The sequence below is a fragment of the Helicoverpa armigera genome, chromosome 19 (assembly GCF_030705265.1).
Source record: "Helicoverpa armigera isolate CAAS_96S chromosome 19, ASM3070526v1, whole genome shotgun sequence".
NCBI classification, from domain to species: Eukaryota; Metazoa; Arthropoda; class Insecta; order Lepidoptera; family Noctuidae; genus Helicoverpa; species Helicoverpa armigera.
Window position 1 is genome coordinate 10,445,738 of NC_087138.1, and position 25,697 is coordinate 10,471,434.

The 25,697-nt window shown below is 38.3% G+C and overlaps 2 protein-coding genes across 6 annotated transcripts in view; one reads left to right on the forward strand and one right to left on the reverse strand.

The window, feature by feature from the left end:
* The window catches only part of LOC110373931 (cytokine-like nuclear factor N-PAC), a 52,594-nt gene that overhangs the window by 11,331 nt on the left and 15,566 nt on the right, over positions 1–25,697 (reverse strand). The window lies entirely within an intron of this gene.
* Positions 18,635–23,797, forward strand: LOC126054803 (leucine-rich repeat and immunoglobulin-like domain-containing nogo receptor-interacting protein 3). 3 transcript variants are annotated; one of them, XM_049841543.2, is made up of 5 exons: positions 18,635–19,069; positions 19,949–21,637; positions 21,728–21,875; positions 21,955–22,095; positions 22,205–23,797. In XM_049841543.2, exons 2-5 carry the CDS (start codon positions 19,977–19,979, stop codon positions 22,967–22,969), a joined length of 2,715 nt encoding a protein of 904 aa, XP_049697500.1. In that variant the 5' UTR covers positions 18,635–19,069; positions 19,949–19,976; the 3' UTR covers positions 22,970–23,797. The 3 variants fall into 3 exon arrangements, with proteins under 3 accessions (XP_049697500.1, XP_049697501.1, XP_049697502.1); XM_049841544.2 differs by having other exon boundaries at positions 18,635–18,967; XM_049841545.2 differs by lacking the exon at positions 18,635–19,069 and adding an exon at positions 19,086–19,212.

Sequence of the window (25,697 nt, forward strand, 5' to 3'; positions counted from 1 at the left end):
ATCCATCTGAAAGCGTTCACCACACAAAACATAATTCTTATCAAGCAAGGTCGCGTAGAAGATATTATTATTGAAGCGATGAATTCTCGAATATGCCTGTTGTGAGGAATAAATACGTGTCAGCCGAGAATAATAAACATCGCAATGAGACCGCACTAAATTACAGCTATCTTTCCGGGGACATTTGCACTGAATTTTTTGGCGCCAGTCCATAGAAAGGGGGAATTATTGCATTGGAGACAGGTGGTGTGGCTGGAAACATTGAAGCACTGGGTATTTTAGGAATAAGTGATTTTAAAACATCCGTGCCAAAACGAAAAGAATTGGCAATTCAATTAAGTGCAGAACCTCTAAAGAAACACGTAAGGGAAGTATTAATACCAAAAATGTGAGGTATCAAATCTTAATACCATTTCTACACATATTATAAACAAGAATAGAGAAACGTATTCCATGTGTACGAATACAGTTGTTATGGTTAATGGTCCAGCTATTGTCTTAAACATAAACAATAGACTAACTGGTAGGTAGGAAATTCTTTCTCAGAATGTTAGCATTGTCAGGCATGATTTCTAGTTAAAAAATTAGCTTTCATTTCAAAATATTAAGAAATTGCGGAGTTCAGGTAAGTAATAGAGAAAGGGATATTTATAAGCTGCAACAGCACGCAGAAACGGTAGAAAAAAAATGTCCCACTTGTTACAACTGGAGAGGAACATTAAGATAACCACGATCTAAAAATAAAAATCGGTGAATCTTTTTGAGTTATTTTTATGAGCGTTACTGTAGAGCAGTGGTTCTTAACCGGTGGTCCGCGGACCACTGGTGGTCCCTGGAGGCATTCCAAGTGGTCCGCGAAGCTTAGCTTCGCGACGTTGCTATACGTTATCTAACTTAATATTTATCAACTTATAATTGCGAGCGGGGGTTTTCGCATGGACGTATATCGTAATTTTGGTTCTGAGTCTTAAAAAATAATTAAAATTTCGCGCTCGCTTCGCTCGCGTATTCAGAAACTGTATTATGGCCTTTATTTTTGCATTTGTCAACAAACAAAACGTTAAATTAGGGCTAAATTGTACGTAATTTTTGTTTTCAGTATGATAAAAATTTCGCGCTCGCTTCGCTCGCGTATTCAGAAACTTTATGCCCTTATTTTTGCATTTCTCAACAAACAAAAAATTAAGTACATTTGGGCTACATTTTATGTAATATTTAGTTTAAGTCCGATAAAAATTTCGCGCTCGCTTCGCTCGCGCAATTGGAAACTACATGGGCCAGTTTTTCTTTATTTGCATTTGCTTACCTACACAACTGCCGACATGCGTTTAGCTTTGAGTAGAACTGACCCAAAAATTCAGCTTTTTTTTTATAAATAATAAAGAAATGAGTGCTAATTTAGGTAAACCGATGAGGTGGTCCCCGGCAAGACAAACTTTAGTTAAAGTGGTCCCTCATATCAAAAAGGTTAAGAACCACTGCTGTAGAGGTTCAAAATAAACTGGTATACATCTCAGCGTTCTGAAGGCAATCTAATAAAGGATCAGGAAAAGCGGGAAATTCCGGTAGATAACTAATACTCCCTTGGAGCTCGACACCGATTAGTGGTTCATCGATCACGGCTATTAGAGCCAGCGTATCATCCGGTACAGCGCTCCTATAAATAGGATATTCCGTGTAAAAAATAGAACGCTTACATCCATCATTAGCGAATTGTTCTGTTCCACGTACGAGGCTTCCCAGACCTTGACGTGTACCGATAATTGAGCTATTTAGCTGCATCGTACTAAGTATCTCAAACAACCGGGTTATAAGAGGACTTGGCAATGTTCCTGGACATTGTCGTTGTTCCAAATCTTAATATGAAGATTTTATTTTAACAGGTTGATATAGCTTTCTTTAATATTGAATCGAGGTTGGAAGTGGAGAAGAGACTGTATAAGAGAACGATAGAATGAACGATCAAACTCGTATTTCTAAGAGTAGTGAGTTCATAGGTGTGAAGAATTAAGAATAGGTCTGAGTTCAATCGTGGGTGTCGAACGGTCGCGTGTGAAGTAGCCACGTGAAAGGAAACAACAGCCATTAAATGAAAAGCTTTTTGTAACATTAATGGGGCCGGAACTTGTCTTGCATAACTGATGCCCGTTTTTTTTTCTTCATAAAAATGAAGAAAAGTAAGTGCTGTAAAATGTATTTTCGGTCGAAGTTTAATCAAAATCTGAATAAAAGGGAACAAAATGAAGGTTGTATGGAGTTAATAACTGATGAAGGTAGGTTAGCTACGCTTTGGTTTTGTAAATCCCTTGCGGATTTTTAACACCGGCGAAACAACAATACGAATTTTTCGCACTTAATTTAACGCGTTCAAAACGTTCAGAAACTTTATAAATGATTTGATTTTCATGTAAATTTTATCGCTGTTAGATATTATAAATATTGCAAACACGATACTGGTGATCGTAAACACTGAACGTAAATATTATGATTAAAAAATCCCTAAATAACTTGTTACATTTAGCAATATTTTCTGTGTAGAGCGGACAGCGTGTCTATGCCAGAGACTGCCAATAAAGCGGCGGAGTCTTGAAAATCCGGTCGCATTCTATCTACGTACAATTTAATGTGTAGGCGAGTAATACAAAGCTATAGTGGTAGTAGAAAACGAGTGGGCAAAGGTCCAGCATGCGAGTCGAGCCTTCTTACAAATAGCCACTCAATGAAATAACTATGAGGTAAGTAAACAAAGACATCACTCGTTCAAGAAACTGGTATGAATGCACAAGTTTATATAACACCCGTAGATACAGATATAAAAATAAATATGGAAGAGATATAAGATCTGGTTCGTGGTACAGATGTAGGTTTGTATAAGCAAACGTGATGTACGCACGATGTTGCAGACAGGATGGAATATAAATATAGAACACCTGGGCATCGGAATGAAGCAAGCAGGTCACCTCGGAGTACCGAGAACCGCGACCGGTAACAATACTGTTTATAGAGCTGCAGATTTCCAGCCACGCTACGGTACAATACGGATGTAACCACACCTTGTACTTAACTGCAAGCGAAGGAAAACGCATAAGGCAAATATTTATTAAAACCACAGTAGCCTCAGACACTTTAAATCATTAATCTCAAATATTTCTGGCAGTGATTCATCTGAGTAAACTTCAAGATGTTTCCAAATCTATTTGCAATCTTAAGAAATAAGTTTGCACATTTCGCAACGTTCAAGATTTTTAAAACGTCCTCAACGAGGAATTGTAATCCGGAGGCGTGTACTAAGCTCTCTGGCAAACAATGGGGCTGCATACTACACAATGGCGCCCAAGGGCAGGTACAAGACCGGAGCCCCTTGAACAAGAAAATTATCCTACTAACTGCCGCACAAATGTACCTTTAGAAAGGTAGAGCTAAATGATGTGCGATGTCATTGGTTCGTTGACTCATTAAAGGCACTAATGAATAACCCGGTATGGTCAAGTAACTAAGCTCTTACGACACAATGTTTCGACATTTAGTCGTTGTCTTCAAACATTCTTCGGTATTCCATAACTTTTTTTGCAGACAGGTAGGACCATAGTTGCCAAAATGGGGCATCCCATATTCGCTCTACAATCTAATTTGTCAAAACGGTTGCGTCAAATTTTACTCATTTATATCACGATTGTCACCATAACCTTTCTAACAATGATCAGAATCGTTATCTGATCTACGTAATGCATAAGCGTTTGAGCACTTTGGGTTTATAGATGCTACTGGTTCTGCGTCACCAGTGAACAATTCGCGGCGCGTGCGGCTTGCGTGTCTTTGTTCTTGACATAATGCTCACGCGCAAGCGTTGACGACAAACACCTGGGTGCAGCATTTAAATGTCTGTTCATGTCTGTCAACTGGTCATGGTTATGTACGGATTTTGTTTAGAACAAATTGTAGACTATTAAATAAACGTAACCGTGTTTTGTTATTAGGTTTATTGCTCTTTATGATTCATGAGACATTATTATCATTCGAATACAATTTGCAGTGACAATTCTCTCCGTTGAGTCCACGTGGAAGCAAACTGTCCTACAAATACAATAATATAACGAGCGAGACCCATAACTTCTCCGCCAGTAAAAAGTCATTATAAAAGTTTAATTAAACATCATTTGAAGTAGTGATCGTAAAGTCTGTACAACTGCTCCGGTGAAAGATGAATGTAAAAAAACAAAATGGCTGGCAATCCCCGGCATTTGCTTTGATATTTTTGTTTATTTTGGCTGCTCCGGTTCGAATTGCGAAAAACTAAACATTGCTTCAAACGAACTTTAGTATAATAAACCAATCCTTGCTTCCATATTCCAGAAAGCTCCAGATTAATCGTACGTTAGACGTCACGTCTCAATTTAAGTTGTGACATCGCTATTAAGGCTTGGTTTATGACCCAAATACGAGGAACTAGTAACTGTGGAGCGTTTGACAATAATTGACGTGCCACAGCATATGTTTAGTTGATGTCTCAACAGCTGGTACACTGCAATTTGAAAAGACCGTTACACACAAACATACTGAATTGACTTCCTACAGAAAATACCTGCTACAACTGTAAACAATCAAAGGTCAGAGGCTGTGAACCGTATAAAAGAGGTTTTGACGTGGTATCCAAACTCGACGATGCGATTATAGGATAAGTTCTTTCGGCTGGAAGGGAGCAGATTCGGATGTTACTTAGTAACAGGATTACTCAGATCTAAAAGCTGTGTTGATTCCAGGACTTTACAAGTCAATGCTTTATTAGCGAGCTAAATTATGACTAAACTATTGCAAAAACTAACAAATATGACCATGATTTAAATTAATTCGACGAAATTAATTATTTTAGCAGGAAAAGAGAATTTAATTAATATTTAGGCCGCATCATTAATTAAATTAGTGGTTAATTACATAATTACGATAAAACGCAATTTTTGTTGTGAAAGTTAAATGTCAATGGCAGTCTGACCCTTAAAGAAAAGCCTCGTAAAATCAATGGTTGGAAAGGCCAATTGGGCGTGTATTTCCTCCATAGATGTGGGTACTAAAAGAAGCAATAAGCTATAACCCTGTGAGCCTAGACCGCCTGTGTCTGACCGTGACCTTCTAGAACAAACAGTGTAATTTTATTATATGTAACACTGTTATATGTGGGACAATCCTTGAGTGTAGAAGTAATGGAATTATATTAATTTCCTCTTTGCGATAGTAAATGAAACTTCTATGAAGGAGGACCTGTGGAATCTCAGATCGGGGTATGTTAGGTACCGAGGTTTTCAATTTGGAATATCCCAGTACAAGCTATTAGATAAAATTTATATCCAGTCGATAGCTATGTGAGCAAAATGCGGATGATGGAAAAAGCAATAACTTTGCCGAACCCTTCATGTACCTAAACGTTGAAAAATAATCAGTTTGATAAAGAAATCGCTAGCCATTGATAATTTTAAAGCAGGTGTTGGAAAACTACCAAGCAAGACAAAGTAAAGACGATTGAAAAAATATGATAAATCTATTCGTCTTAGAATATTGTAAAGGGTAATGGAACGTGAAATCTGCATGTGACATATCGAATTAATGAATAATATTAATCCTCTAATATGATTATGTAAATTCGAAATAATTTTGCTCTCAGACTACTTCGAAGCTTTCCAAATTGATTACAGTGGAACTAGTGATGTTGCTTTGTGGTCATATTTGACCTCCGTCAAATTAGTTTGCCGGTGCGAATTCAACTGCCAGAGACTGCTGCATCTAGGACTATGAAGTCAGTCGTTTGATGCCTCACTCGTGACTCGTGACAATATTCTGTTCATACAATATTGTTATGCAATAACTATAAGTAGTAGCAAACTTCAGACAAGCAAAGTAGTTGAGGAAAGTTTTAAAGCTTACGACGAGTTTCATACCGTTGAAGGGGTACCTCGTTCATAATACACATGTAGGTCAGTTTGTTCGAGTATCGCGAGTCGAAGGAAATCTCGTTTCCAGCCAGTTTTCGCGCTTCCTTTCATTATCTGTTTCGTTTGCAAATAGGTAATTCGACGAGTTTTCCGCTCGCTAAATTCAATTTCAAGAAATTCCAGTTTTGCTAACCTTGTTTTTCGTAAATAAATTCACTTTTGCATTTATTTTTGGGCCGAGTATTAAACCGATCATACATTAGTTAGATAATAGCTATGGCTATTTACTTTTTTGAGTACATTCCATGCTCCCAATCCCAAACGTTTTTATTAAATACCATTGGAATAAAATAAACAGATTCATCATACTTATCATGGACATTGAAGCATAAATCCAATAATTTTCCCCAACGCATATTTTTGTAACGACCCAAAAGTATGAAAACAGTCAATATCACAACAACCGATTGACGTCATCCACGCATATTGCAGACCATTTCAGTTTAAAAACATTTAAAATGGCTTGTACTTGGTTATTTGTCTTCTAAGAAAATTGCGGTCTCCTGCTTCGTGGATTCATGCAATCCTACTTCCCTAGAGGCCAGTTTCTTCATCAAAAGTAAAAGTCAAATAATGTCTAAAGTAAAAGTAACGGTCAAATTCGTATTTTCAAGGCTAAAGTGACAGCAAAATTCATAGAAAAATTGAATTTGACCGTTACTTTTACTTTAGACATTACTTTGACTTTTACTTTGGCTTTAACTTTTGATGAAGAAACTGGCTGTTAGTGTTCAATTCCAGATAATTCCATTAAAAAAATTGCGAGACATCCTACATAATCCAAGATCAAATCTAGAGCGCCTATGTACGTCATCATTTAGTTTCTATGGCAACGAATCAACATACGAACGACTGACATGGCGCCTCTGATCCTACGACCATAAGAAATATCCACTTCAAGTGTCTCACTCACTATTCTAGACTTAGAATTACTCCTGTAAGATTCTACGTACGTACGTAACTGTTTTAAAAAGCAAATGTCCTTGCATCCTTCCCGCTATCGATCTTACACTGCAGACCTAGTACTTGCTGTATCTCGGAGCAATTTATGTCCTTCACTACCACGATAGAGTAAAACTTACGTAATAATCTCACCGTGAATTTTCTTATTCATTGAATATGACTTATTGAATTCTATCAGCCATTCAACCTTCTGTACAAAATTAAAAATAAATAATGTGTAGGTACTGTGAACTTGCTTCGAAGGGCAAAGTATCTTTATGCAAATCAGTGTATTTTTAACAGTAAAACTTTAAATAGACACGTTTAGATAATTATAGCTGTGATAACCAGAGTCTACTGACGTACGTGTGGGGTTATTCTTTGCTGAATTACTCTCGTATAAATATGTAGTAGATAAGATAATATTAAGCAAATTGCAGGAATAACGAGTGGTGAAATGTCCGTACGTAATTTGAATTTTCCATTACTCCGTACTATACTCGTATTTATGTGCCACTTTTATATTTGCATATAGAATCATAAACTGAATCTCTAGAACAAGTTTTCCTTTCAGCGTTGCTGTTCTACCCAGTATTACAGTATAGCAGATCTACGGAAATACATAATTCTTCATTTTCTTCTTTCTTTTACAAATAGTGTCTATAGAAAAACATGAAGTCAAGATTCAACCATGTAGTTTTTATGCACGAAACGTGATTTCTAGCTAAACACGTTTAAATACGCAGACTGCTTCACACAAAACTTTAATGTTTGTTTATGAAAACTACATACATTAATATAAATAGGTATATTTAGTATCACGGCCAAACGACGTGCATATTGTTATTATAATCCAATTTTTGTTATTACAATTACAGCAAACATAGCTTATGTTTAATTATATTGTAAGTTTTTATAATAACAGTCATTTAGGTAAATACGGTTTCGTAATAAGTATTTATGCAGATGGATGGCAATTCACCTTCAAACTACCAATAGTAAAATTAGCAGAATCGATTGACCACCGCACAAATAATTTATTTGTTTGTGTACAACCAAGTCCGAGTCCTACTTCCAAATCGCATCACGTTTTTTGTTATCAATGATAAGTCGGGCAAACCCAATATACAACACGTGAGTTGTCTGGCATTAATCTATTAATCAGAATTGATTACTTTTCATATCTCTATCCAGTTATGGACGCTTGTATGCAAGTCCTTTTAGTTTAGGTGTCATGGCCGCCCGATCGACAGTTGTATGGGTTTAGCGATTCGTCCGATAAGCATCCTATTATAGCACGTATGCCGTGACGTAACATAAAGTGCGACTATGCTATCACAATGTGCAAAAACCGAACGGCCTTGTATAAATTTCACTAGGCACGCACACATGTAAAGGTTTAATTTGTGTAGGTGTTGGTTAGGCAACGCGCGTTTGATTAGCCTGCAATATAGGTCCCTACGTTGGTAGGTATTCGATGATCGTATGTACCTAGGTACATAATGTAGGTCCATCCAATATTAATGGACTGATAGTTGTTATCGCAAAGATTATATGATACTGAATAGGTACTCGATTTTGATTGCAGCATTGTTTTTGTAAACAATCTTACCTATATTAAAAACCTCAATAGCTGCTCAGTCAATTATGCAACTGATAACAAAATAGTTTGTTTAATTTTTCTACTATCGCTGTGTTGATTGATTGGTAAATCGAGTCTACAATTTAAATATTCAATCATTCTTGTACATACCTATTTAATTTAAATCAAATTGATTGATATAAAAAAAAACACGTGAGATCTAAAAATAGCCACATTAGGTACCTTCCTTTAACAGGTAGGTACATAACAAGAAACAAATCTATTTACACAACCAATAAACACATAAGATTTACAATACATACTCCGCAGGGTCACCACATGGCCACGTTATAAGGGTTATGATATAAACGGTAACTAACATAAACTAATTTAATAATACATTGTAAAGTATAACAAATAGACGTCTCGTGCGCCGCCAGAAGCCCTTCAGGTGACAAGGCCAAGTTTATTCAGAACTCACGTGTCCAGTTCACGGAGTAAGGAAAGATGAGAGATGCCGTGATGCAGGTAGGTCAAGCACCATCTTCTAGGTATAATAAAAATCGTGACCAAAACGATCATTTTCGAGTGAACTAACGAGGCCGGGTTGTTTGAGACATCTGTCAACCATTCTTGGTAGTGCAAAAAAATGGTCGGGTTCAAAGAATGCGAGTAAGAGCGAAAACAGTAACGTTCCTCGTCCCCCGGACACCTGCATTTTGGCGCACAACTTTCATAAATTATGCGTCTTATGGCACCTCCGCTAGTAAGTTTTTTATCCATGGTCTAGTCTAACTAGATCCTCCATCTTACTTCATAACAATACGAGTAAATGAGACAGCGAACTTAAGACACGGGTCTAGGGTTACATTTCAACGGGTGAGATATAATACTCTGGCTTCTAGAATGGTAGAGGAAAAATTTCGCTTGAATAAAGGAAGCGTGAATTCAATTATGGCGCCCACAATTAAATTGTTAGTTGTGACATGCGATCTTTGAACTTTTGCTTGGCAATTAACGCCGGCTATTCTATCTTAAGTCGTCGGAAGAATAAAATAAAATTGATATTCAAGAAGAGGCTTATTTTGTTGACTTTGTGAAGGATCTTTAACAACTCAAGGCCGTCAAATCTAATTCGGCACGTGACCAAGATTGTACTGCAACGATTATGGAGCCTGATCCAATTTACGACCGTGAACTAACATTAATCTTGTCTGAACGTTTAGGAGATAAAGGCTGGTCGTATTACAAATTGCATCCAAACTGAAGCAGGAAGTCTCGTGCATCATAGAATAAGGAACGACGTGTGAATTATTTTTAGGTCGACGAAATGTTTGTCCCTTTCATTCTTTTCGAAGGTGAAAGAAAAGGTTGTGTAGATTAGGTAGTTTCGACAAATGACATCTTTAGGAGTGACAGGCCTCAATTATACTGAGTGATACCTTTGATAAATGGACTGGGCCTAGTAATTCACAAATGGATGGTAAGCTGATGTTTATTATGCACGCCATTTGGGACTTTATTATTGTGGATTACGACCTAAATTGTCACAATGCTGTAAAATGAGGCTGTATATGGAAAATGTTCTAAAAATGTACATGTGTACATGTGTCAACAAAAATAGTGGTAGTAAATTCAAGAAAATCATAATAAGAAAGTATTTTAACTACACCAAGCATTGAATACGTGAAGAAAAATTAAAAATCTCGTTTCCTTGTACATAAACCGAGTATTTTCCCACATTATGGAGGTAGTGTTAAAAAAAGCAGGAAAATCTCAGCTAATATAATTGTTGGTGATAATAATAATTATCGCTGTGAGTAAACACTCGGTCAATTAAAGTGGCAATCCTTATAAACAGTTTACGCGCGATAAAATGTAAATGTTGCCAAAACACTGACGTCTATATCCTAAAAGTAATGGCAAATCCTAATATAGTTGTGTCGTCTATCAAGAATTATAATATTAATGGGCTATACGTACTAATTCAGCTGTCGCTGTAGAACATAAGCAATCTACTAAGTAATGTATCAGACATATTCATAAGGCATACATCAGCCGAGTAATCACATAAATACTCCTGACTCCTGACATTCTATGAATGCTTGGTACAATTTCGCCGCCATTGAAATACATTAATAGATAGACAAACATATGGTTAGTATTAACAAACAATACAGTACTAATGTCGCATCAAGTAAATATAAAGGCAAATTGCGTTAGACAGCAGAAATGTATTAATCCAGCGAATTCAATGCCCTCTCGAATATTATTTGGTCGTCATCCGAATATCAGACTTCAGTCGGTGTATGTTTGTTTTGTCTAACTCTCAGTCCATTCACTCAGCGGTTACGAGGCCGTTTCCATATCCTCTGTGGATTCACTGTTCAAATTGATTTACTATAGCGCTTCTACAAATAGAATTCGGAGTACCTATCTAGCGTGTCTCTAACCGAATACTTTTTATTACAAGATGAATATTCGGGCATTTTATATTCAAGACGTTCGCAGATCTATATAGGTACCTACGAAGGAAGAATATTTTAGAGTGACTGAGTCAAATGAGACGAAACTGAATCGTTCTTGTGGACTTCCTGCCTACCGTGTAATAATACTCTGAAACTTATACTGCCGTCTCGTGTTCTTGTAGTCTACAAAGAAAAAAACATAACATTCATTTGTATCGTCGATATAAAAAGTAGAAATATTGAGAAATATTATGGTAAGAAGTTATAAAAGTTACTTTTGCAAATGGCGCTATGTCGTGACAGGGCCGCATATTATTTTAATTTCCCTTACATATGAACTTCATTTGTCAAACACAGGCTACGTAGCAAGGACCATTTGAAACCCTGTGGATGATGATGGCAATATCATTCGATGATCATAGACTTGGGACTTTCATAAGGAAACTCTCTTAATATCGGGGCAGATTGGTCACTGTCATTCTTGGTTCAGCTGACTAATTAATGCTCTTTCTACAGGGTCTGTTACGTTCATAACATTGAACATTAAATTCTCCCGTTTCTTGGCACGTGATTTAAACACATGTTAATATTTTGTTCCATATTAACAAGCTTTCTTATTCATAAACACGTGTAAAGGAACGTCTAGTGATGTGGTAAAGCACTTATGTTGTTATTGCCTTTGCTGTGTAAACTACTTATTGGGAAGAAATAAACATTTTGCTGCATGACGTGGATTTTGTAGCTTGTGACACAATGTTTCAACTTTAACGACTGAAGTTTGTTGGTATGATAATCAGGTATGCATGTCCGCCACATAATATAATGTCGAACACAATGTATTATTTAACGTTCAGTATGTATTCATTGTAAATACGAGCTCTTTATGAGTCTCGTAATGACAAGTATAATGTAACACAATGAACTGTTGGCTCCGGCGCTTTGCTAACTATGTTTGAAGTAGGTCTTCAATGGATTGCGTAAGGGCGAATACGGCTGAACAGTCTGTGCGGAACATAATGTGATAATGACCTGTAAGTGGCTTAGAAGACTGGAAAAATACAGAAAAATGGTTTCAGAGAAAAAGTAATGTTTCTATTTGACGTGTCAAGAAATCCAATCTGCGTAGATCACGTGGAACATTTCCAGACGATCTCCTTCACAATGATCTCAATGACTGCCAAAACAGTCACTTAAATTACAATCTAGCGAGGGGCCTAAATAATTCGCTCAATTTCGAGTTCCTGTCGATCGTCAAAAACACGCCAGTAGTTAGTGTGATTTGATAAGAGAACCGGCTACACGCGCCGCTCATTACAACACTATCTGACACTTTGTACGAACTGACACCATTTTATTCATCTTACTAACGTTAATACCGACGCGACATTATGATTCACAAATTAAAAGGTGTTTGCCTATAAATTATTAGCGAAACTTGTAGGCGAGTTGTACATTCGGTTGGCAACGTCTCTCCCACGCGATGGCTACGCACGTATCTTGCACACCAAATAATGAATGTGCATCAACGCTAAGATTATTACGCTGAGGACTTTGTTCATACAATGCGACATAATATTGCGGCAAAATGGTAATGTAATTTGCATGTCTGAACGACAAGGAAGATTGTTCATTACACTAGTTTTAGTACTGCCAATACTGCGGTTAGGAGTGTTCAGTACAGTATAATAATTGAAGTTCCTAAGTTTATGAGAACGTAAAACTGGCAATTTTCACATAATTTCCATAGCGGTACAACAAAAATCTACGTCATAAACAAAGCCATCAATATTTATTACAGAGTAATGAATGACTGTTCTTGAGGGGAATTTGAATAAACGCTGATAGATTTTTTCTAGAATATTTAACCTCGAAATCAAAGGACATGAAGGCCGGAAGGCAGTGGTCTACAGCGGTTATTTATTTGGTAACTGGCACTTATCTGTTGACATCCGAGCAGACGAGTGTAATAGCTTCCATTCTTACCAATTGAATTTATCTGGGGTTGTTTTTGTCTGAAATTCGTAACTACGCTTACGTAACTGGGTATAACCTCGTATTCGCCAAGATCTTATTGTTCGTTATTTCCATAATACTTGTAGGAAATTACACAATATTCAGTGCGCACAAACCTAAAGTACTCCCCTATCTTGAAGTGATAAACACAGAATGATGACGCATATTCCTCAAAGTAAATCTTTCGCACACAGTGATAATGAAGCAAGCAAGCTAAGTCGGGCTTAAGCAAATAAAAGTAGGTAGGTTTCTGATACGCGATTACCTAATGGCCATTTGCGGAACAACTGTGATTTGAAGCGTGCAGTCTGAACTCCTTACTGCGGTTCTCAAGGCCAATCAAAGGTAATTTACAATGCAGGCTTTGAGAGTGCAAGTCTTTTCTTTAATGTTGGAAGATTTACAATAATCGCTAGTCATCATGCTAGTATTGTGCGTATACTCATGAATATACAATAAGATTTTTAGACTAATCACGCTTGGCAATAGTCCAGGATAGCACCATTATTCAAAAACATGCCTGAGAAATACTATACCCGATTTGTACGCAGTCTTTTCAAGCTTAGGGCCTACTGTTTCTGACGCCCGTAAGGTAGTAATCACATGGAATATTGACACAATTTTTGCAAAAATTAAAGATCGTAGTGCAACATTCTTCAACCCTAAACTTGAACACTCTACCTATTTTCATTAATCACACAAATAATTCAAACTTGTACGGTTATAAAAAAATGGGCAAAGACCACATACCACATAATTAGGAGGCGAAATAGTTTCAACATGTAACCGTGGTTTAATTGTTACGCCTCGTTACGTAAGTAGAAGTTTTGCTATTATGGTTAATACGAGGCCATGAATGGGAATGCCAATTAAAACGTGTGGATTACACGATAGAAGGGCCAGTGAAGCGATTATATCAGTTTTAAACTAGGGAATCCTGTTAAGTAGAGGGTGTTGGCTGTTGGACAAATGTCATGATAGCCTTGTACCTCGCTCGGGAATAGTATGAGGATTAGATAGGATTACAGCCGTGACGCAAGCTTAGCTAAGTGGAGTTTATCGGTATTTCTGAACTTGTTATACGAGACCTATCATTTTCGAATCTAAGCCAAATATAATGAAGCCACGCCACCTACACATTTTAGGTCACCAATATTCAAAGGCAAGATTGAATATCTAAGCAGCCTCACGTCTTCAAGATGATTTTGAAGTTATAACCTGTATTACTCCAAGTCTAGATAGGTCGGATATTATCGGAAGAGACATGCTCCACTTATAAACGCATCGAGTTCCGAGCTGAAGCGTTCGTTTTATGTCCACAACCTTTATAGCTGCACATTAACTTTATCGTGAACCATGGCGATATTACCGCCAATAAACGGATCATGGATATTTTCTCATATAAAGCAACGTCGCTTAGATTACTTGCCTATAACTCTTTTTATGTTTTATCGGTTGTTAATCAGATTATCAGTAATATGGGAATTACACATTCTATCACGAAGGTATTTCCTATGAATGTTGTAATACATGTTATACAAATCAAATAAGTATTTCCTGAGTAACATAGGATAGTTCTATGTAAGACATTTTTCTCCAAGCCAAGAATAAAACAGTCTAGCCGAAAATATTTGACATCCCGCCGCTAGCTACGTAGCTTCTATAGATTTTTTACAAAGTTGTCTAATAGATTCGACGATTGAAATGTCCGTTCTTTGAAGACAACTTAAAGCAAATGACTTCCTACGTAGTTTTTAGAAAAAAGAAGCAAGAATAGTAGCAAGACATCTAATTTCTTCTTTTTAATTGGTTGCACCAACCAGGTAACCGCATTGAGCTTTTATTTTATTTCCTGTTGCAGCAATAAGGGTCTAGTTCCATTTGTCACTGTCAGTTGCGACCTGAGGCTTTAAGGCTATTCCTAGATAATTGGAATCCAGTTCTTCCTGAGAAATGTACCTATTTGTCGTAGCCATACCTATAGTAGATTTGTTCACTTCATGGAATGTTGTCTCTTCAGGCCATTTTAAATAGAATCTTATAACATAAAATGCGTCCATTTTATAAAGTGAGCAAATCTGCTGTTTCAGCTACAAATATATTTGCGTTGCTCCGATATTTGCGATATGAAGCATCAATTGAGAAATCATTTTCGTGTTTACTGGTCTCAAATGGGAGAAGTTCATTCGGTGCGTCAATTCTAGCGACACAATGAGCGGTGTTTGACGTGCTCGTAAACAAACAGATCCCTCGCATCACAATACTCTATTAAATCTTCAATTATAAGGCCGATTATAACACTTAAGACGTTATAAACATGATGAAACCGATGTTCTCTTCATTCGTGACTGTAGAATGTTCTATGAAGAGTATCTTCTTTAATAAAATTAACTAGCAATGTTTTTATCTCGTCGAAATGGCCTATCGAAGTATATACTTTCACCATCATGGTCTGCCTAGCCTTTTCCCCGCTACGTCAAGATCAACCAACTGCAGCCGAGTACTAGCATGTACTTCACATGGAGCGACAAGTTTTGCAAAAACATTGTTAAAATTGATCTATCTTTGCATACTTTACATAGTAGTGGTAGTTTTTCTTTAAATGTTAAACAAGCAGCTGGCCTATTTAATATTAGAGCTAGAGGTCACACCGAACATTGAACATCTGCTATCGAACCCATAGCAGGTGCGTTCTCCCACCATAGACAAAGTTGACGTGTCATGAGACTGTTATTAAACTGTTGATACATGTGAAATACCTAAATTAAATTAGAAAGAAGCTAATTCTCAAGGACTGGCGGCTTACTTGTATGTAGAAATAAAAACCACACTAGAACGCCTTATATTCTTTCCTTTCTTTTTCAATCCATAGAAAAGTTGTCTGTAACTGTGCCTATAATATCTATGAGAGATCGTTTTCTGCGATAAGACCACCCATTGTGAAGTGTTTTTAGTTATGGACTGACTTTCATATCCAATAAATATGTTATGTATTGTATGTAAGTAAAATAAATTCTAACTGGTTTCAAGCCTTTTTAGGCCTTCTTCCTTTTATGGAAATCCGTCAATAACCCAATACCTATACAATACGAAATTACAAACTTGTTAACTAATTACGTATCTATAAAATAAAAGGAAACTTGTGAAGATGGATGGCATTTTGTTAGTATTCCACAAAAACGGTACGGAATGAGTAATGATCAGTGTTGGTAAAATTAACACGAGGATAATTTGTTATCCTTGTGCCGGAAAATATTACGAAACGAGAGTAAAACAGACGACAATAGTTAGTAAAGAAATCATCACAACCTGCTTTAATACCAATTTTATTCGGGGTCGCAGCATGTTTTTTTTTTCAAATCTTCTATCTGCCGTCATCTCAGTAACGTTCTTTCTAGCCATATCGTTCTTTCACACAATCCATCTCTCGTTTTTTTTTTAAGTTACTGCAGAAATTATACCTATTTTTATAAGGGTAACACATTTCATAAATGCATTAGCTAATTTTACTGATGTCTCATAAGCAAAACCAGGTTTTATTAATGTCTGTCGATTATTGCCCTCTTATACAATCTTGTGTAAACAAGCATCTCAGTATAAAGATGTGACGGAACCAGTTTTCTGTTTAATATTTAGCATTTGATAACATCTTGATATTTTTGCAATAGCCCCTGCCGTCGTGACCGTGAGAACTAGTTTATGTTACAAAGAGTATCAAATTGTCATAAAATATACTTCTGAGACGAATGACAAAGGAAATTAATCAAACTTCTTATACATATAGTAAATTCAACAATAATTACTGTATAGAATTATCATCATAATTTACTCATACTTAGAATAATAAAACAGATTTTTTATAACAATGATTTCCTTCCCGAGTTCAACAGTTTAACCAAAAAACGTTGACTAACATTCGAGATAAAGTCTCAATGTAACCGGGTTATCTGCGTTATCACGGCCTTATCTAAGTACCAATCCAGTTTAGAGGGCCTAACACCTAATGCCCTTGCTAACTACAGCAAAAAAAATATTCACGTAGTACAAAACTTCCAAGAAATAAACGGCACCTAGGTACCTACCTAGACTTTCCCAGCGATAATTTAATTAAAATCACGACACAATCAAAGCCTTTGCTTATTAGCTAATTACTTTATTTTGTTTGATTTAATAGGGTTTCCGCTTACATTTATAATAATGTAAGTTTATCAGTAAGGTTTCGTAATAAATGCCACACTTTAATCTATGACCACCATCCGCGTCATTGTAAAAGTAATGACCGTTACGTCGTATTTGGGCGTCAAGAATCTGTTGAGGAACTGACCAGTTCATGGCATTATAACCTTTGTTACTTTGGTGTAAAGGTTATAGTAGAATATTGGTATTTTGGCAAGCAACACTGCCCAAATTGTGGCCGCGCGTCTGGGTTACAGTTTACAATGAATGACTCACAAAAAACGACATAAAAACCGCCGCCGTGTGAAGTATGAACGTTATTGCTATGGTGTAGGACCACGGTTGTACGTTATTTGACCTTTGAACTTGACAATTTCGTAATTTCAGTTTTTTTCCAAGCCATCCTACGCTGTTATACGTGTTCTGTGTAATTAATTAATCACTAAGCGCCCTCATAACGGCTGCACGTTAATAAATGATGGGCTCTTTATCCTTTATCTACAATAGCATATCGAGGGTTAAGAACTAGAGTAGCGTAAGGGCAAAAATACAAAAAAATTTTTTTTTCACCATTCGTTTATTTAATCCCCATATTTTTATGTGCCAAAAAACTGGAACGATGTAGTGTGTTGATTGCTTAGTAGAACAATAACGTATATAAAAAAAAGATATTTGTTTATTGCCAAAATGAAGTGTTTCTACTTACAATAATCTTGACATTATTTTTTAAAAAAATTACGAGCACAACGATCGTAACTCGATTTACAGAGCGAATAAGACACCAAAATATGCCATCAATGTAATCGCTTAAATAACGTATCTTGCCATACGTTTTATTAACGCAGAAAGTTTGATTATGTAGGCTTAGTTTGTTTCGTGCCAAATAAACGTAAAGTACCGCTACTGCTTATGGGTCCTTGTTTCGTAAGCTTCCGTAATTTTTCTTCCTGCCAAAAAAACGCAAGGGTGGGATACGCTACTATGGCACTAATTTATGTAACAGCCAAAATGACGTATGTCAACCAGTTTTTGAAAAATAAATTTTATTAAAATGAAACCGTATTTTAATTGACCAAAAAGTTACATTATTCTGTAGTCGATAAATAAAGTTTTATTATCAGTAAAAATCAGATATCTAACTACTATAGATTTTGCCACAAAAAGGGCTATAAGATAACAATAGGTAAATTTGAGTTGTTTTCGGGCTCTCCTGAGAAGTTGCCATTTTGGCCTTACGCTACTCTAGTTCTTAACCCACGATATACCTACACATCTACCTACGTACTTTTATTTCATAAAACCATTTTAAAATTCTACAACAAATAGCGTAGAAAAACCTACAGTTTAAAACGAATGCAGGTGTAAAAAGAATGAGCGAACGTTTTTTACAAGTCGTCGACGGATCCCTAATAAATAGACTTGTCCCCTCTGAGCCAAGAAATACTCGCAAGAATGCGTCGGTGTTCGGACACACGGCGCGCTTCCGAAAGCACTTTCGCCTACGTTCGGCCGCGCTCGGCAGTCTCCGCACCCCACAGCTGACTGGGCCAGCGCGCGAGCGAGAGGAGCATGCGCGGCGGGCACGCGCGCGACAAGGACCGCGCGGCGCGCAACTCGCAGCGCCGCCATTTACTTCTTTTCAGTGCTCCTCGGCCCCCGTCGTAGTGACAGTGTATTTCTTTTATCACTAAGCGCAGAGCTTATTCGTTTTAATTGTGAAATTCCTATATTAATTTGTTTACAAATGTTTGGAAAAGTGTAATTTGTGAATGTGCAATGGAGTTGAAGTTAAACAGGTGAAGGTACGAGCCGTTCGTTCGAGCATGGCTGGCTTCATCGCATCTGTTGTCAACATAAAATAACGTGGATTATGCAAGTTGGAGTAAAATGTGGACGAGTGTTAGGTGAATTATGTGTTTTATTACAGTAAACGTGTCAATGGTCGTATTATGTGTGAGTTTTAGTTACAAGTGCCCCGTAATATGGTACAGTTGAGTCGGTGTAGGGTATCCACGGCATTCGTCGGCAGATAAACGTATGGAGTCACGTACGTAGAGGAATTAAGTGTAAAAGACGAACACAATGCACGCGGTGCAATAACATTATGTTCAATTGCGATATAAAGGTATTATGCCTGTGGAAATAACGATATACTAATGAACCGTGCACGCTCGCTAGTGTTTTTATAATGTTAACCTGCATAGGTACGAGCTCTGCTCCACTTCATAGTTACCACTCGACAACATTAGTAGATTAACTTCAATTTACTTATCAAATATTGTGTGACTATGTCACTGAAACATTACACGGTAGGAGCAAAACACAATGAATATTTCCACAGTAATTAAGTATAAATAATTTAAGGAAGCGTTCTAGTTTTACCTTTACAGTAAGTTGATTACGGTTTGAAACCTTGAAAACTAGGTCTAGGCGGTCAACTATTTATTACACTAACATGCAATGTAACAGTATCAACACCGGAGTCTGCTAATGTGATAGCACTGTGAAATACGTATTCATTGCACACAAACCATTCACTTATTCGTTTATCAAATGGTGACGAACAATAATGTTTTGAGGATAGTTATTTCTATGTTTCCATGCTAGGACTACATAATACATAAGCAATTTATAACAGAATCGAGTTGCAGTCAAGTAAATGCTCATTATAATAAAACATTCATTCAGGTGTATGTGCCAGTAGAATGGCGAGGACACAATAAACACAGTGGCACAATAGGCAACACAGCGACGACTAAGCAAACAATTTTCTATTGTTACAGTAAATAAGACTATGAGGGTTGTAATATAATGCAGCGGCTGCACAAAATATTGGCGCTGGCAATAATTTGCACAGCAGTGGAGGCGCAGCAGTGCCCCTCGGGCTGCGCGTGCGACAGCAGCCGCGTGTCGTGCCACGGCGCCGCCGCGCCGCTGCAGCGCCTCGGCCGCAACTACTTCTCGCCCTTCGGCGCGCACCTCACGCGCGTCTCCTGGACCAGCTCCAAGCTCAACAAGCTAGAGATAGACGTGTTCGACGGACTCAACGACTTAGAGTACATCGACCTCAGCAGAAACGAAATCACCAGAACAGAACACGGCCTCTTCGCCAGACTGACCCGGCTCAAGTCTCTCAATCTATCGAGGAACTTCATCGACGATATTCCCCGGTTCACCTTCGCCGATTTAGAAAATCTAGAGGTCCTAGATGTGTCTCACAACCGGCTTCACGTTATACCATTCCAGGTCTTCGGGCCGATGATCAGACTCCAATATTTGGATATATCGCATAATCAAATAGCTACTTTCTTAGATTACTATTTTAATCCTAATAGACAACTGAAAGCACTGTTCCTAAATAATAATAGCCTAGTCAAAATTACGTCTAATGCTCTAGTCAACCTGAAGGAATTGGAGACACTGGACATCTCTAGCAACAAACTAGACTACATACCCAAGTCTTTATTCGATAACTTCGAACAACTGAGAGAGCTGAATCTAAGTTCCAACCAGTTCCAGAACATATCACAAGATGCTTATAAGAATCTGAAGAACTTGCGGTGGCTAAGCATGGGCGGCAACCGGCTGCGGACTCTGCCGCCGATGCTGTTCCAGCATAACGAAAATCTTAAAACGATCTACCTCGATCACACTGAACTAGCAGTTATACAAAATACTAACTTCAAAGGCTTAAGTACTCTACAGCAATTATACATAAGAAATAACGAATTTTTACGAGAAATAGAAACATTTGTATTCCAAGACACGCCAAGCATCACGGAACTGGACCTGAGTTCAAACGCGCTACTATCCCTGCCTAAATCTCTAACTATGTTAAACAACCTGCAATCACTGAAGCTGGCCAACAACCCGTGGGCGTGCGACTGTCGGATGGCATGGTTCGCCGGCTGGGCCGACAAGAGGAAAGACATCATTAAATCGGACCTGAGTTGCCCGCTCACCTACCCTAACGATATGATAAGAATATTGAACCATACCAATTGTAAACCACCAACGCTGGTATCGAGCAGTCCGCTAACCCTGTACAGATTGCAGAAGAATGCTCTACTAGAGTGCAAATTCGCGGGTAACCCGATGCCGTCCATAACCTGGATCACGCCTACAAGGATGGTGTTCCACTGGAACCCGGAGCCGCTGATCCCGGATATATTCCACAAGCACGGGGTCGCCCACGATCAGTATTACCGCGCCATCGATAACTCCAAATCGAGAGTGAGAGTGCTCGACGACGGGTCACTGTTTATAGGAGATATACATAGAGAAGACTGTGGAACTTACTTATGCTTTGCATCGAACCCTTCAGCAAACCTGACCGCGGAGGTCGTGCTCAACATAGATCCCATGACTATGTTCGAGATTAAAATGTACAGTTTACTGTGCGGCGCCATCTGCGCTGCGGCCTTCTTAGGACTTACGTTATTTATTCAGTTCCTGCGCTATATATTCTTCAGGTTAGTTATTACATCTACTGAGATATGAAGTTTGTCAGACTGTGTGTGTTTGTGTATGTCATAGTAACGAGGCGTTGTGTTCGTTTTCAGATTCCGTCTGATGGAGACGTGTTGCAGCTGCTGCACGTGCGTGAGACGCGACGCGCCGCGCTCCAGACAGATATTTAGCATGTTAGACAACATCGAGCAATACAAGAGACAACAACTAGAGAAACTACGAGAAAATTACGCAGTTCAAGTGAGTTTATTATACTAATTAGCTATGTCGCGACACGTGACTAATGAGTTCCAGCTCTAATCTGTTAATGTTCTTACAGGTTCATCGCATTAAAGAGAACTGTACGCAACAAATGGACTGGATACAGAACAGTTACTCTACACAAGCAAGCCATTTACGAAATATTAGAGACATCGGTAGCAACCATTTGAGTGCCATGAGAGACCAGTATTATGATCAGGTATTAATTTATATTTTATACATTTTCATTATGTTAATAATACATCAGTGTCCGGTATAGAAGTGAACAATAATGGAATCAACTAATTTGAATTGAATTGATCGCACAGGTGAAGCGGGTACGCGAGTACTCCACGAGCCAACTCAATTGGGTGCGAGAGAACTACGTGTTCCAAAGAAACAAAATCCGTAAGTTCAGTGCGCACCAGGTGCTGCGGCTCCGAGAGTCGTACAAGTATCAGCAGCAGACACTCAACAAGGTGCTGGAGAACCTGCCGAGCTTGTACTTCGAGAACTGCCGGAGCGGCTCCTGCGGCCGGAGCGACTCCATGGCCTTCGACCCCGACGTAGAGGTCATCGACATGTACCTCAAGACGAAGATCGAGAAGCTATCCAACCTTCCGAGCCCAATATTTGATGAGGAGAGCAAGATCTCCGTGTACTACACGCCGACGGAGCGGTCGGTGAACTCGCGGCGGAACTCGCCGATCCCGGAGGGGATACACATCAACATGATCGAGAAGGGCCCGCCGCGGCTGCTGGCGATGATCAAGCCGCTGCAGACGGAGGCGGAGGCGACGCCGGGGCTGCCGTCGCCGGGGCCGCCGTCGCCGCCGGGCTCGCCGTCGCCGACCACGTCCAAGGGCGCGCGGCGCTCGCGCTGCGACGAGCCCAAGCCGTCCAGCGAGCCGCTGCTGGGGCGCGGCGCGGTGGCGTTCGAGCGGGGCCGGCGGCGGGTCACTCTCCCGGCTAGCGCGAGCTCGCCGGAGCTGCGCGGCGCGGCGGCGCACTGCGCGGCGCGGGTGCTGCTGGCGGTGGAGCTGACGAAGGCGCCGCTGGGCGAGGGCGGGCCGCCGCCGGACCGCCGCTTGTAGTACCGGCTGCTGACGCGCGTGTACAAGATCTACGCCGTCTCCGGCCGCCCTCTCGCGCGGCAGCGTCTGCCCGACGTGCAACTCTGTGATTTCGGCGGCGGATCGCCTTCCTACGTCTGATAGTGTTCGTGAATCGGAACATATCTTGCCGGATCGTTTCCAATGTCAATAATATTGTAAGGTTAGCATAGTGTGAAGGGACCGTTCGATAGCTCGGGCGTCGCCGCCGATGCCGCTTGTACTTCTAAGTAAGCTGTGATAGACTAGATTTGAATTTAGCGACAATTTAATTTCGTACTGTCTCTAGTGGTAGGCGATAAGGAGTATACTGAAACGATCTGTTCTAATCGTTCGTAGTAGTGAATCGAATGAACCTGTTTAATTAAGCATTCTGTGGGTATTAGAACTTGTAAATAATTTCTGTTTGTTTCAATCATTTTCCATTTTGATGTATTTTTAGGGTAAACTCTTAGAGTAATGCATTTTATATTGTTCAACTTAAAGTGAGGTATAAGAGTTGTTACTGTACTTGTTGTAATTGTTGCGCGGTCACTGTGCTGGCGTATCGCGGGCTCGCGGGATGCCGACCCTCACGCCACGTCAACTGTCTGTTATCGTCAACTATTCCTTATGATATTTATATATTTTGTGACTGTCCTACAGAATGTACAGCAGAGTCTTGCAGTGATATGCCAAAAATACAATCCAGCAATGATTATATTATATAACGTTTCTTAATATAAAATATACAAATATTGTTGAAAATTTTCTAAATATATAACAAGAGTAAAACCGCTAATCATGGAGAATAAATTATTTTTCAATGTACTCTTTTGGTATTATTTTGTGCGACTTTTAATCGCAGGAATCATACTGAACAATCCCCAATTACTCTATAGTATAAAAGCTAATAATTCAACAATAATATTTGTCGCATAATATTAGATAATATCTGTTGCATCCGACAGAGTATCAGTCACAATCTAGATAAACAAATAATATGTTATTATTTGAACTAGCACGTTTAACATGTTATTTTTTCCATTAAAATCCGTTTTTCATTGACATTACGCTAATAATGTTTTAACGACTTCCTCACACAACAATTACAAAGTACTTTCTTTTGAAACTTGTTTCAAATGAAGCAACATTTTAATTTGCAAGGTGAATGCCTAGTTACTTCTTATGGCCCAAGGTTCCATTTTAATTTGTGCAGACATTGTCTGTTTGAGATAAACAATATTTAACAAGGTTTCAACATAGAGCGTAAAAGTCTTTAAAAATATAATAGTTTAGCGATTTCAAGAGTAATGTCTTCAAATATTCGTGTAAAAGCCAATGATCGTTTGATAGCAATTTTAATATGGCGACACTCGACAGCAAGTTGAAGCCTTACAAATAAAACACTTTGTTTTCAAATCAAAGTTTATTTGGAACGACGCATTAACAAACGCAATCCATTCAATGCTTTCACTAAAATACTAAATAATGACGGACACACAAACTCACACAGTAGATATATTATTCAATTGACTTAAAACTGAGGAACTAAATAAATGTAGATAAGTGTCAAGTAAAATCATAAAGTCATTAAGAGAATTTTAAAATAATTCATCAAATCAAAAATGCTATAAGCTCATGCGGATGATATATTCAAAAATCTAAAGAAAAAATGCTTTGTGTGTTGAAAGTAAAAAAAAGTGAATTGTTTACTATACTTCTTGTATCCTAGTTACTATGTCACGCATCATGAGTACATAATGTACAAACCTACATCATGAATGTGTAAATAGCTTTTGCCTACATCATCAGCTTAAAATTTCTAGAGTACTCTTGTCTAATACTACTATCACAGCTAGACAAAATATTACCTAAGATCATCTTGTTATTTACTGTTTAAATAATCTAGACTTTAGTCAAAATTGTGTGCCTGGGAGAGCACGTAAGGTCGGCGTCTCGAATTGCTACTCAGTAGCAGTCGTTGTAATAATTCCATGTTAGGCGGATTTGAGAGAACTCTGACTCTAGGGCTTGTTAGGTAACTAAACCTGCAGCTCACTCGATAAGATATCTAAATTAAACAAGTAATACTTTAGCTAATTTGCTAATACTAATCATTGAAAGTGTGTATTATATGGAGTATTCCATGCTCCAAGCCGGCCCTAACATAGTTGTGAAAAGGCTAGGCAGATGATGACTAATCATTGAAAGTGAAAACAAAAATTTTCGGTGTTAGGGTCCCGTTTGACCCATTGGGGACGGATCCCTAAAAACTTGATATCTAAAAAAACTGCATACTCAGCGACATATGCGTGGAATAAATACCGTGAAAGTTGACACCAAATGTAACGGTATTTATGGTGTAGAATTACAATTCTTGAACATCAGCGATTTTATCGCTTTACTTACACAATTAAATGAGGATGTTAATTCTTTGGATGTAACTCACATAATTATGTAAATAATGTGATATCATTCAAGAATGAATCCTATGGGTCTTTCTGCTAGACTCATTTTTTATATTGGATAATGAGTCATATATGCTAATGAAGGTTCACGCCTGGCATATCTATATTGCTATTTAACTTTTTCTTGTAGAAAAGGACTAAACTGCAATACTTTAAGACATTCTATCTGGGATGGATATTGTCCTCCCAGGTATGAAATTGATGAAGATTGAGACAACTATAAGAATTGCTGTTGATCTCAACAACTAGTGACTACTTTT